This window comes from Toxorhynchites rutilus, chromosome 3, assembly GCF_029784135.1.
Source record: "Toxorhynchites rutilus septentrionalis strain SRP chromosome 3, ASM2978413v1, whole genome shotgun sequence".
NCBI classification, from domain to species: Eukaryota; Metazoa; Arthropoda; class Insecta; order Diptera; family Culicidae; genus Toxorhynchites; species Toxorhynchites rutilus.
In genome coordinates this window covers 206,668,840-206,681,920 of record NC_073746.1, presented here as the reverse complement: position 1 = coordinate 206,681,920, position 13,081 = coordinate 206,668,840, and the positions used below count along the sequence as shown (strand labels likewise).

Below are 13,081 nucleotides of genomic sequence, written 5' to 3'. Positions count from 1 at the left end.
GACCTTTGAGGTACAAGTAGGAAATACCAGTTCCAATCGCCTCCATGAAGAAACTGGTGTACCTCACGGTTTCGTTATAACCGTCACCCTCTTTCTGATTCGTATTCACCTATGCGAACGACATACTTTTAGTAGCAGTGGGGAACACGCACAGGGCACCGTGCATCAAGATCCGGGCAGCTACCAATGCTATCGGTAAATGGGCTGTAGAACGAGGTTCTCGACTTTCGGTGCAGAAAAGTGGTCACATGGTGGTCTACAGTATTAAACACCAAGGTTGCAATTTGGGAATTTACAATGACATTCTCCGCCGTAGAACGTTGAGAAGTGGTGATCGACTGCAACCTGAACTTCCAGCGCCATTTCGGCGAGGTAAAGAACAGCTGTGCCACCCGGTTAAACCTCTTGAAAATTATCTCCAAACCTCAACGTAGTAACAACCGAACGATCCGTTTACGGGTGGCCATCATCAACAGCCGCTCATCTACGGTCTCGAATTAACATGCCTGGCCAGAGATAAACTGCTAAGAACTCTATCATCGATTAACAATAATGCACTACGGATTATCTCTGGCCTGTTACCAAAAACACCAGTAGCCTCGGTATGCGCTGTAATAGAGGAATCTCCGTTTGAAATTTTCGTGGATACGTTAATAGACTCCAGAACTGCGAGCTTCCTCGTTAAAACCAGCGGAGGTAAGAAGACGCCCCTGACTGTTTTAACGAACGAAATCATAAAGCAGGTGACACACTTCAACCTTCCACCGATAGCTTAATAGCTTTGGTTTGAGACTAACGACTGGAGGTTGCCGGTGGTCCGAGTGAATAATACAATCAGGAATAACTTCCGAGCTGGGGCGAGCTCTGTGGGTCTGAAGCAAACCTTTGTCGAACTTGTCTCAAGAAAATATCACAACTACGAAATTCGCTTCACGGATGGGATGCTAGGAGTCGGTTTTGGAGAAGCCGTCATAAAAACTCTCTTATTTCCAGCAAGAAACTCGTCTACATTTGCCAGGTGTTCTCGGCCGAAGCTGCCGGAATCTTTGAAGCTGCGAAAATCCCGTCAAGCAAACCGATCCTGATAGTTACCGACTTGATCGATGCCGTTGGCGTGGTTATATCTAGGCAGGTTTGTATCCAAACTATCAGGTGGTATCTGCTGTCGGATACAGTCCTCATGTGGGTCCCCGAACATAGTGACATAGCCGGCAATGAAGCGGCCGACCGTTTTGCCGAAATCGGTCACTATGAACAGCGTTTTACGCGTAAAGTACCGCTGGGCGACTTCAGATTATGGGTCCCCAACACCTTCACAACTTTTCGGGTGGAAAAATGGTCGAAGACATCAAAGCGATAAGAGAGCAACAAATCCTGTCCATACTAAGAACCTCCAACTTGACGCTTGCTTGACGATGATCCTTCAAGAACTGCTCTGTTTTTTAAAAGATGCCGATTTGTATTTTGAAATCTAAACAATAACTTATGATCAAGTCGAAGATCCTTGTTCCTTCCCCTTCGCGATAAGGGGAACAAGAACAATCGACATCCTCGAACGGCACGGATTCCCCATCAGTAACCTGGGGTCATGATAAGCGGATATCCTCGTCAAAACACCAGAGAGAAAAAATCTGTATAAATGTGTGGTAACTCTCTGAAATTAGTTTTTTGTTTATTATATTATTGTTAATTGATTGTCTGTATGTGCATGTAAAATGAATCAATGTTCGTAATAAGTTTATTGTAAGCGCATATCGCGGCACTGTTGCGGTTGTTTCTGCTGAGACGAACCAGCCCAGGAGGCTAAAAGCCTCAAAGATAAAGAATTTAAAAAAAACTTTTCATGTAAATCAGTGAAATTTTGAAAATTTCATTCATCGAATAACTAAATGAATGCTTATTTCCGTTTTACTCTCGTCATATAATAGCGGTTTTAGCGTGTCGTATCGTCTTCGAATTTCACTCCTTCCTTTTGCTGATATCGTTTATGTTTGCTTCCTGGCGAAAGAAAGCAAACCAAGTTCACTAGCATTCAGCTGTTGCAATTTACGAATCTATGGCTGGAAAACGTATCTTTGTTCCCAAATAATATATAATACAATGTTTTATGAAGTGAAAAAACAGCGTTGAATTTCATGTATCTCTCATACAATCAGTATTTATTTTGATATTAAGAACAGCATCACACACTTATCGCATCAATTTTAGAACGTGTATGTCACTGAATTTGATTATCCGTTGTTCTTCGTCGAGTTGTGAGCAGTTTAGTTTTCTTATTTCTCAGATACCATAAGTACACGAGCAGCACAATCGCCAAAACACACAATATGATAAAAACAACAGAAGTTGCAAACCATCCGATCTCGGTTTGACTAAATGAAGAATGTTCTTTTGCTGTGTTACTATTTCCTCTTGTGAATTCTGCCATGATGACAACAATGTCACCTAACTTACTTCGAAGTAACATCAATGCTCAAAGTAGTGAAACATTTAATAATAATTCCGGTGTCGCGATTCTCATCGCACCATATCTGAAATGATAACAAGATTGGGAGACTTTCTCGATAGTAGGTATCTGAAAACACAATTTTCATAATAGAAACAGATAACATGTATCATTTCTATCGTTTCCTTGTGGCGGATGTTCATCGTGTATTGACTGAATGATCGCTGGAATACTACATATTTTATTCAGGTAACTAGTTATAGATATTTGCCGACGAGTATTGTTGGGCAAATTCGTACAGTGCAGATCATCTACGATTAGGCATGAAACATGATTGATCTATTGCCTGAATACCCGTTAAGACGATTCTAACAGTAATCAACTTCATTTTAGATTCATAGAAAGAAGCCTAAGAACAAAGTAATTGTTTTGTTAACGTGTTTGGAATAGAAGTTTGCAAACACATGACCTCATTTCCGTGAACATCTGGTAAAGATTCTGATAAATATATAGCATAATGATCGACACCTGATTGACAGCCAGTCGGTACCAGCAACTCATATCCGTTCGAACTGTTTGACAATCAGTTACACTTTATCTGCTTCGAATGTCACAAGATGTCCAATCATTTTTGGTGGCTTCTGATATTGGTACTTGTGGTCAGTTTTCGAGACGCCATCGCAGAAGGCGCTTCTTGTTCACGAATCGACTTCAACTCTGCCGAGTTAACTTTTCTAGCAAAATGCTTGTATTATCAAGAGTTCGTAGTGAAGCCGTATGCAAACTCAACTGTGTTCAGTTCGTTCCGGGAGAACGCTACGTATTACCTTTCTCACCGATGGCAAGGACTCACATGTGGTGAGACAGTGCAGACTTACAAGATCAATAGTCAAACTGAATTGAGAATGGTGTACAATTTGGTGTTTGCCTATGGCGCTAGTTTGCAAATTCGGGTATTGGATTTGGATAGATTAGACAGCGAGAACAAACCGACACTTGTTGAACGATGGCAAACGGTACAGTCAACAGCAGGTTGGGGATTGTTCAAAGAAAGGATTAACAAAACTGTAGATCGAGCCAAGGTAGGTGTTGGTAGTTACATCAGTTTTAACTGATTTCAACTATTTCCAAATTTTACTTAGATTGGGAAAAAAAACCATTTTTCTATATTTTTATCATTATACTCGTTGTCACTTTTTACTCTATGTGACAGCACAAAAAAACTCGGAAACGTGTCTGGTGAACAAAGTGGTTGTCCGTAAACTCTTTGTTCTGCGAAGTCTTTGTTAAGAAAATCGGTCACGATTACTGCTTTGCACAACGGTGCAAACTTAAGTTCAGTGTTATAATACGATCAATACATGTAAAATGTATATTCAACATACGAAAAGGATAGGCGACAAATCGAACAGCTACATCCATTTCCTGAATTGTCGTTCATCCAACAGCGCATAGTAAGATAAGTGTGTAAGTGGTCGGTCATATGTATGGGATACATTTATCGAGGGATGGCTCTACCGTTATCAGTCGATGGGCGTTGTTCAACAGGCAATTAATGACAAGTGGTGGGGCAAAAATCTCGTGATATCTGACGTAATAGGTAGAAATATAATTAAATGGTCACACAAAGTTCTTTTTATAATCACCCCTATTTCGGAATCCGATCGGATTCAAAATCAACATAATGTTGCATTCTGTAATCCGATCGAGTCAAATCCAATCGGATTGTACAAACGTGGCAACCTTGCCACACAATTCAACATTGACGACACTGGGCTTCGTGTTCCATTTTTGGGGAGCGAAAATGGTAATGAACTTTTGGGTTGAATTGACACAATTTTAAAATAAAAATTTCTGAATCAATAATGACTTTTGCGTATCAAATATGTATTCAATGTTTGCAGCTAAACTGCTGTTGAAAAGAAAAAGATAGCCCTGATATTCTTGCGGAGATGAACATCTATGCGCTGAGAGATTGCTTCGTTCAAGAAGCTTTCTTTATCTTGGAACCCGTTAGACGACTTACATGACCCAATTCGCTTCGTGTTAGCGCGATTCAATGTACAGGGTGCTCAATAAGTTCGAATACACTTTAAAAATGTGTTAGATAGAGGATATTATTTTCTGCGTCAATTTTTGTCGAGGCAATGTTTTTTGAGAACCTTACGACATATTACCTTTTTTAGTAACTTTACTACGACGTACTCCTTCATCGTGCGCGATGAACAAACTACAAATTACAGCAAGCCGACACCGTGCGCTATGTTTATTTATTTACAAATGTCAACAGGCCTAACGATTGCCCTAATCAACATGAATCTACTGCTATTACTACAACTACTACTATTTCTACTACGAGCTACATCTAACTATTACACAAGTGTCACAGAATAGAGATTTTTAAGGGACGCACGAGACTGATGGAAATCGAAACATGAACTACAACGATTAAACACACGACACATACTTGTTACAGGTTCGTTATCACCGTAATTGGTTCGTGCAGGTGGTATGTGTAAAAAGCTGTGTGAGCGTAATACACGACGATGAATATTAAAATTGATCAACCGAAGGAGCTCAGCGCAGTCTATATTTGAAGAAATAATGTCGGCAATAAATAATGCCTTGGTTACCTCTCTTCTTGAAGCTAATAATTGTAAAACAATTAGCCGGCAACGATCTTCATACCTAGGAAGATTCAAAGGGTCATTCCACGGCAATTTTTGAAGGGCAAAACGAACGAATTTCCGTTGAATCGACTCAATTCGGTGGATCAATACCAATACACAGAATGCACATAGCACGCACCTACATAACAATGGAAAGTTGTATTCGAATTTATTGAACACCCTGTTTTTCACGAATTCATTAACTTCAACCAAACTACAACTTTCCAAACTCAAAATTTCCTACCAATTTTGAACATGACAGTATATAGTCGAATAATATAAATGAAGAAAATGAGAACCAAAAAAATGTCGTTGAAAGTAGATCAGGACAACTAGAGCACCCAAATGGTGGTATTCCAGAAGCTGCTGCGAACGGCTCCGAGTTGTTGTCTCTAACTGAAACCGTTAATTGGCGTCCTTTCGGGTAAGATTCGAACCAACTTAACAAAGTTCCAATGGCACCTAGTTTTGCAAACTTGACGATAGCGATGTTGTGATCTATCTTGTCGAAACTCTAACAGCCGATCGGTGTAGATTGGCTTGGGGCTTTTCGATCATGTTGTCGACGACTTCACAAAAAGACAAAATTTCTTGGGTTCAAAACCGCATACATCTCCGCTGTTTTGTCCTCGAGATGTTGGCATTAAAAACATGGCTGCCTAGCTGGAATTATCGATTCAGTAGAAATGTCAACTGAACTCAAGTCGACATACATACCCTACCATCCATCATAGCCTGCCATGCTTTATCGTAGTAGCCATGGAATGTCACGACTCGGTCTCTTTTCTCTATGGACCTTCGTGCGGGTAAGACGCGTTACGGAGTTTTTCTTCATATTGAGAAGCGCACAGGTAGGGTACTTCGTTAGCTGTTGAACGCCTTCTGAATGTTGAACAGTCTGAGGAATTCTAGCTAGAAATCAATTTTAGTTGTTGTTTTCCAAACACTATCTTCAAGCACATCTGCATTTGGAAATCACACATGGTATTTTGCCGAATTGATAACATTTACATAACCTTTATCTTTGAGAAATACGATTAAAAATATTATGCAATCGATGATCATTTGGCACTGTTATCTTAAAAAAACAATTGATCAATTTATTGTAGTTATTGAATTAATTTTGTAAAATGGGAATTTACTACCGCTTCCTCTGTCGATGATAAATTTTTAAATTGGTCGGGTCCGCCACCAGTCGTTTCTGGCCCGAGTTTGCTATGTGCGAACTTGCGCTTTATCTTTAATTTAAAATCTGTCTAAACCTACTTTTTGCCATTCATGAACCGACCGCGTCAGAAGTCCGTGGCTATTAAAACCAGTGGTCAGGTCGTTCCAAATTTCCGCATAGCATTCCTTCGTTCAAAATTTTCAGTTTTGACGTAGGATTACGTCTTTCGGGAACATATTAGGGTACAAATTGAAAATCGAAAATCGAGCACATCGTGAAAATTGTCCAATTTCAAACGCATATTGCTCAGTCATTTCATGATGGATTGATGAAATTTTTGCATCAATCGATTTCGGTACTCCATAACAATTTTTAACATTAAAGAAAATAATATATGTCATGAAACTAACTTTCGAACAATTGAAAAATCTCAACCCCTATCCTAACGGAAATACCCACTTCTGATTGGTCGAAATTAACGACACATGCGGCGGGTCTCTAACAGAGACATGAAAACCAAGCTGCCTGGGGGAAATCGGCATTGCGAATACATGAAAGTAGGGGGGAACTTTTTTTCCTATCAAAATGTATTCTCTAACAGAGATATCAAAACCAAGGTGCCCGGGGGAAACCGGTATTGCAAATATATGCAAGTCGGGGCATTTTTCTATTGCAAGTAAGGTGACTGAAACGATTAATTCTAGCTAATAAAATTTAAATTTGGAACCTTAATGTTGGGTGCTTCGTAAAATTTCATATCAATGACCGATCGTGTATTGTGAAAAATTTAGCATAAGTGTAAGTGTAAAATTGTATCTGGTAACAGTTGTGTTAAAAATGACTGGATGTATGAAACGATTTATTTAAATTTTCATAAATAAAAACCAAGGTGTCTTCCCGCTCGGGAACGGGTCGTTTGGTTTAAGCTGTCTGTTTTGTTCTGTCATTTTCACCCAAGAAAAGTTTATACGGCGAGAAAAATTGGATAAGTGAAGAAATTTTAGTGATTTCCCATATGCTCTGCATATAGTATTAGGTGTTGCTAATCCAATTAAAATTCGCACTGTGTTGAATAAACACTCAGAGAGTAAAAATTGTGAAATAAAATTACAATTTCCATTTCAAATATGTTTTCTCTATATTAAAGTAACATGTTTTTACTGATGAGAAAAATTGATAATTGTGTTCGGTATTGGTAATTATCTTAAATTACATTGGCGAGTTTTTTTTTCTTCTTCATTTCATCCATACATAACACAGGAGGCATCTCGTCTAGGATCACAGAGGGTGATTTTCATCATATCTCGTTCCACTTCAGTATCTTTTATCTGATATGCACAATCCAACGACTGTTTACCATCCTTCTGTCATCATCACTCGGTAAACACTGGTGGAGTGAACAAACTATACCAACAACCAAACAAAACGGCCCTTTTCAGGACCACCAAATCATTATCAAAGAGTTTAACGATGTAATTCTTCAAACATATCCAAAATCAACAGATGGTCTAACGTGGTTTTTATATAAACTATCGAAAATCAATACTAGAGATCAAAATATTATTTAAAATAGCGTAGTACAAATATTTGACAACATAATTAGATAGGTATACTTGTTGAAAAAAACATCAGAAATCCCTATTTAACAACATGATTAGATAGGTATAATTATTTTAAAAAAACATAACGAATAATAAGTATTTGGCAACATAATTTGGGATTCTATTAAAAAAAGCATCAAAAAGTTTTCCAAAATAAAATTCAATAAATGCCTTCTAATGCTAGATATCGACTTCGCCTCCTTCCAGGTTTTCATTTCCTTCCTCGTCTTCATCGGTCGGCTTCTCCCTCATATTTTTCTTTTTCATCTTCGTCCTCAATCTGAATTTCTTCATCTTCCATCTGAACTTGGTCTTCAATCTGAACATCCTCTTCACCGGCATCATGAGAAGCTTGAACCTTTTCCTCGATATACACTAAGTTCAGGACTTCTCCGCTTACAGCTGGTTTTCTCTTCGTTTGTTTCTTCCTCAATGTCGATATGTATGGGTCAGAGTTGATCAATAATCGATTCATTAGATCGGTATTGGTCCTCAATCGGGACGTCTTTAACGTAAAGCTTTCCCGCTTCTATAAAATTTATTTGATCCTTCGGATGCTTCCTCGGATAGTTGCCCTAGAGCATTATCAATTCAATTAATTGGCAAATGTGTCATTTTTTCAAAAAAGGCTAGCTAATTGGCTTCAATTTGATATATAGATCATCTGAATTGGTTTAGTAGTTCGAAAGTAATAAATTAAAAAAAAACATTTTTGGAAAGAAAGCAAAAAGTGATTTTTGGACCATCGATAACTTTGAAAAATTATAATTCAAGAACTAAAAACAAAAACGCCTCTGGTTTCGACACATTTTCCACATGTGAAGTGAAAAATTCTCAGCTTTTCAGAAAAATGAAAAAAATAAAAAATATAGCGCCCTTGGTCCCGAGACAATGAAAACAATAAAAAACGAATACAATCAATTACAAACAAACAACATTTTCTGCAGGGGTAGTATTTTTTCAAAAAAGACGAAGTGATTGGCTGTAATTTGATATCATCGCGTTTATTAGTTCAAAAGTTATGAATCATTTATGAATCATTTTTGGAAAAAGAGGAAAAAGTTGATTTTTCAGATGACCCTATAATGGAAATGGTCACCCTACTGAAAAAAAAAAATAAAAAAATACGGGTCTAATGTTTTGCAATAAACAACAAAACTACCACTTTTCACGAAAATCTGAGAACCACTATATCGGTTTGGCATGGAATGGCTGATTTCGGGTTAATATTGAGAAAAAAAAATCCAAAAGGGGGGGATTTCGGTTGAAAAACTCAAGTGCTGACACTTTGAGGAATACTTTCATCAAAAAAGTTTTGCGGGGAAATGCAGGGCAAGTTTTATGAGTTCATCCGAAGCAAAATTAAACCTCCAAAATAATACTTACTTTGTGTGGAGTTAACACATACTACAACCAACCTAATTTTGAAACTGACAACAAATGCAAATTCTCCGTTAAAAATGCTTCAAGAAACATAATAAGCCTAAAAACTTTACCAAAACACATGTTAGAAAACACACACGCGAAATAGTGGCACCGGCGAGCTTGCAAAACTGGTATCTTACCGCGTTGCTAGAGCAATGATGCGCGCGCGGAATGGGGTGAAACACTTGATCCTAGATTCCTTCAACATCCTAGAATAAGGGCCTGCAGGATTTTTTTTTTGTTTTTATGCAACTTCATTTTTTGGGTTTTGACCATCCAAATTTTCTCAGGGACCACTGTGAAGCATATTGATGTTGAATGAATTTGAAAGAATTTGCAATGGAAAGAAGTTTATGAATTATAGAGACTTTCAACTTTTGCAGTTCATTCGTCACTAGCTTCCAGTCTATACTTTTCCAGTACTACCTCTTCACCCTCATTGCATTGAGGAAGGCATTCGATCCCTCGCTTGTCCAGCAAACGATGTTGTCCAGTCGATGTCCTCACGAAGAATGATTTGCAATGCTCCAGGCACCTTGGTTTTGACGGTTGTATTAGGGAACATACACCGATAGGAACAAAAATCCCCCCGATTTACGTGTATTTGCAATGCGGACTCCCCCAGGCACATTGATTTTGAAGGCTGTGTTGTGGAAACCGTAAATCAGTCCAATCTAAACGAGACAGTTAGGGCGTTTAGATAACGCTTAACATTTCACAGTTGTTCGATTGTTTATCTCATGAAAAATAACATTTTATTCATTGCGATTGCGAAGAAATGTTTCCTATCAATTGATGCAAACATCTTTCCGATCTATTGAGAAATGTTCGAGTTATAAGTAAAAGAAATCTTGATTTTTTTCCTGCATGTTCTTATGTTTAGGTTTTCATTTTACCTCCCATTTATTCCGGGTAGACGTAGTCCCACACCAACGTACATGAAGAGTCAGACAAATGGTGATCGTATACCGTACCTTGGGAAGATCCTCCGTTTGTGGTTTGCCCAGCAATTTTCTATCGGTCGCAGCTGGAGGGCTTTGGGAGTGTTTGTGGACTTCGGTACAACGTCTATCTTAAGTCGCTCTTTCTGGGTGATTGCCTGCTGCTCAGACGCGGGCGGCATAGACTAACGCTTCCGCATAAGAAGGTCCATTTTAGTCATATACTTCTCCACAGTTCGGCCTGTTGCACCGACCTCTCGGAACAATGAGGCTACCATGTTCTCGGTTTCCCTCTTCAGCTTCTGTTGCATTTCACGGTTGCGCAGCACTGTGGAACGATCAGAGTCAGGCTTCCTTTCGACGCTCTCGCCATTCTACTGAAGAAAGCGGATATTGTATATGCATGATCGGCTATATCCGGAGTGCGCCAGAGCGCGAAGTGCCTCACGATGTTCAGCTTCTTCGCGCTCTGGGAAGAAACTGGGAGTACGAACAGAGTATCGGACTTGTTCCACAGTTTTCGACGAGGCTGCTGCAAATCAATTGATAAGCGTCGATGCATTTTTGTAGAAGACCTAATAAACGAATGGATTTGAGAAAGTTGTAGTTTGTAGTTTTTTTAATCGCCAACCGAAGTCAGTCCACCTATTAATGCATATGTTACCAAATAAACAAATAAGCAAACAAACTCCTGAAATGGTTCAAAAATTTATCTACCAGCAAATCTACCAAACGTCATCTCCGCAAATGATTGGCTATCCGGTTGCCCAGACCTCAATCCTCTGGATTATTCACTTTGGAAAAAGTTGGAGGAGCATGTCGGTGCACGTTCTCAATAAAATTTCCACTTGAACGAACATCCACTTGCAACAAACCGTGCAGCGATTGACGATTGGCACAAGCATTTAAAGCCTATTTACGTTGAAATTTGATCGCATAAAGTTGGGCATTTCTCAGCATAGAAATAACGTACAAAAAAGGGAAGAATGCCATTTTGTAGGTTTTTAATGAACTTTGGGGGAAAAATACATGAAATTATTCGTCTGCCCTCGGATGAATTTTCGAACTTTTCGTGTGCTACCCTTCATTATCTGCGCAAAACTGCTGGTAACCATATTTGCTACCTTGTTCCACCTCTTTTCCATTTGAGCTGGTTTTTTATGGTTCTGCCATATTTCTTCAGTTTTCCTTAGATAGTTGCCCAATATCTCTCGATTGAACGAAAATTCTGAGAATTTAGTGGATTGATCGTTTTTTCAATGACATTGATCTTGCTCTCATTATACCACTTGACGACATCCCGGCTGTAATGGCAGCTTGCCAGGTCAGGCCAGAACTCCCATTGTGTGATCGTATGAGTGGCAAAATCCTGTTCTAAAGACACTCCTCCCTGTAAACTTTTCCATTCATTGTTATCACAGTGATGAAAACCTCTTTTCTCCCCAACTACAGATCCCTTGGCAAATCATCAATTTTATCTGCGTAAAGAAATTTGAACCCACCCGCAACACCCCCTTCACGTTTGGCTTTTTACCAGTTCAAATGGTAACGTTGTGGAAGAAGATAGCAAATACGGTTACCAGCAGAATAAAATGACTATTACTGAATGGAGTTGAAGAAAACATATTTTCTGGATCGATTTGGCGCACGAGTGCTGGAGTGTTAGGGGTTACGTAGAGGCGAACCAGCCCAGGAGAAATCCTCTTGAATAAAGAATAAAAAATATACATTAAGGGTTACATAATTATATCGTGAACAAACTGAAATGATGATTCCATTCCATCATATCTATTCCTTTTCAGATACAAATTGAAGCTAACATGAATTCTGGTAGCGATGTTGCGATAGAGTATCTCACCATTTTCAATTACGAAGTTGAAACCGATGAATGTAATTCGATAGATGAATTTGCAACCACTACTCCTGGAACGACAACTTCGACTGTATCATCGTCACTAGGAACGACAACAATTGAAGCAACGACATCTCCACCGCCGATAGTAACAACCTCACAAACAACGACAACAGCTAATCCTAGTTCGACAACTTCAACAATGTCATCATCACTAAGAACAACAACAATTGATACGACGACAATCCTATCGCCGATAGCAACAACAACACAAGCGACAACAATGTCAACGATAACAACGACGACACCATCTACTTCAATAACCACAACTTCAACCATATCGTCATCCCGAACAACGACGACAGCTCCTACTCCTAGTACAACTTCAACATCTTCACTAGGAACGACAACTATTGAAGCGACAAAAACTCCGTCCCCGATAGTAACAACAACACAAGGGAAAACAACGACGACAACGGCGACGTCAGTCGAAACAACCACTGTTTCAAGAACAACGAGCACACCAGCGACCATCATTACGGAAGCATCAACAACTGTTGTTCCTACTGCTCCCACTACAATAACACCTACTCAGACGGTGATCACCAGTACGTTAGGTACAACACCTACAACCGAATCTACCGCCACAGATCATAAACCTTTGACCAGCAGTACCACCAACGTGCCAAGAGAGGAGAGTACTCAAACAACGGAGCCGGAGCTAATGACCAGAACTGTAGTGCTAACGACCACCATGGATGACGCTAGTGAGCATAGTGATGAGCCAATAGCTGCAATAAGTACGGCTGATTGGCTCTGGATAACATTGGCGGCAACGTTCGCTGTTTTGCTCAGCCTTGCAATCACCAGCGTGGCTTACATCTGTGCAGAAAATAAGAAACTTCATAAAGTTAAATATAAAATGGGTGAAGTGAATTTTAGTAAAAAATGTGTCTCAGTGATTGCTAATAAAAATTAA

At 39.2% G+C, this 13,081-nt stretch overlaps 1 protein-coding gene across 1 annotated transcript; it reads left to right on the top strand.

The window, feature by feature from the left end:
* The first annotated feature begins 3,063 nt into the window (after positions 1–3,063).
* Positions 3,064–13,081, top strand: LOC129773878 (mucin-2-like). Its single transcript, XM_055777539.1, has 2 exons — positions 3,064–3,528; positions 12,053–13,081. The coding sequence occupies exons 1-2, from the start codon at positions 3,064–3,066 to the stop codon at positions 13,079–13,081; spliced, it is 1,494 nt and encodes a 497-aa protein (XP_055633514.1).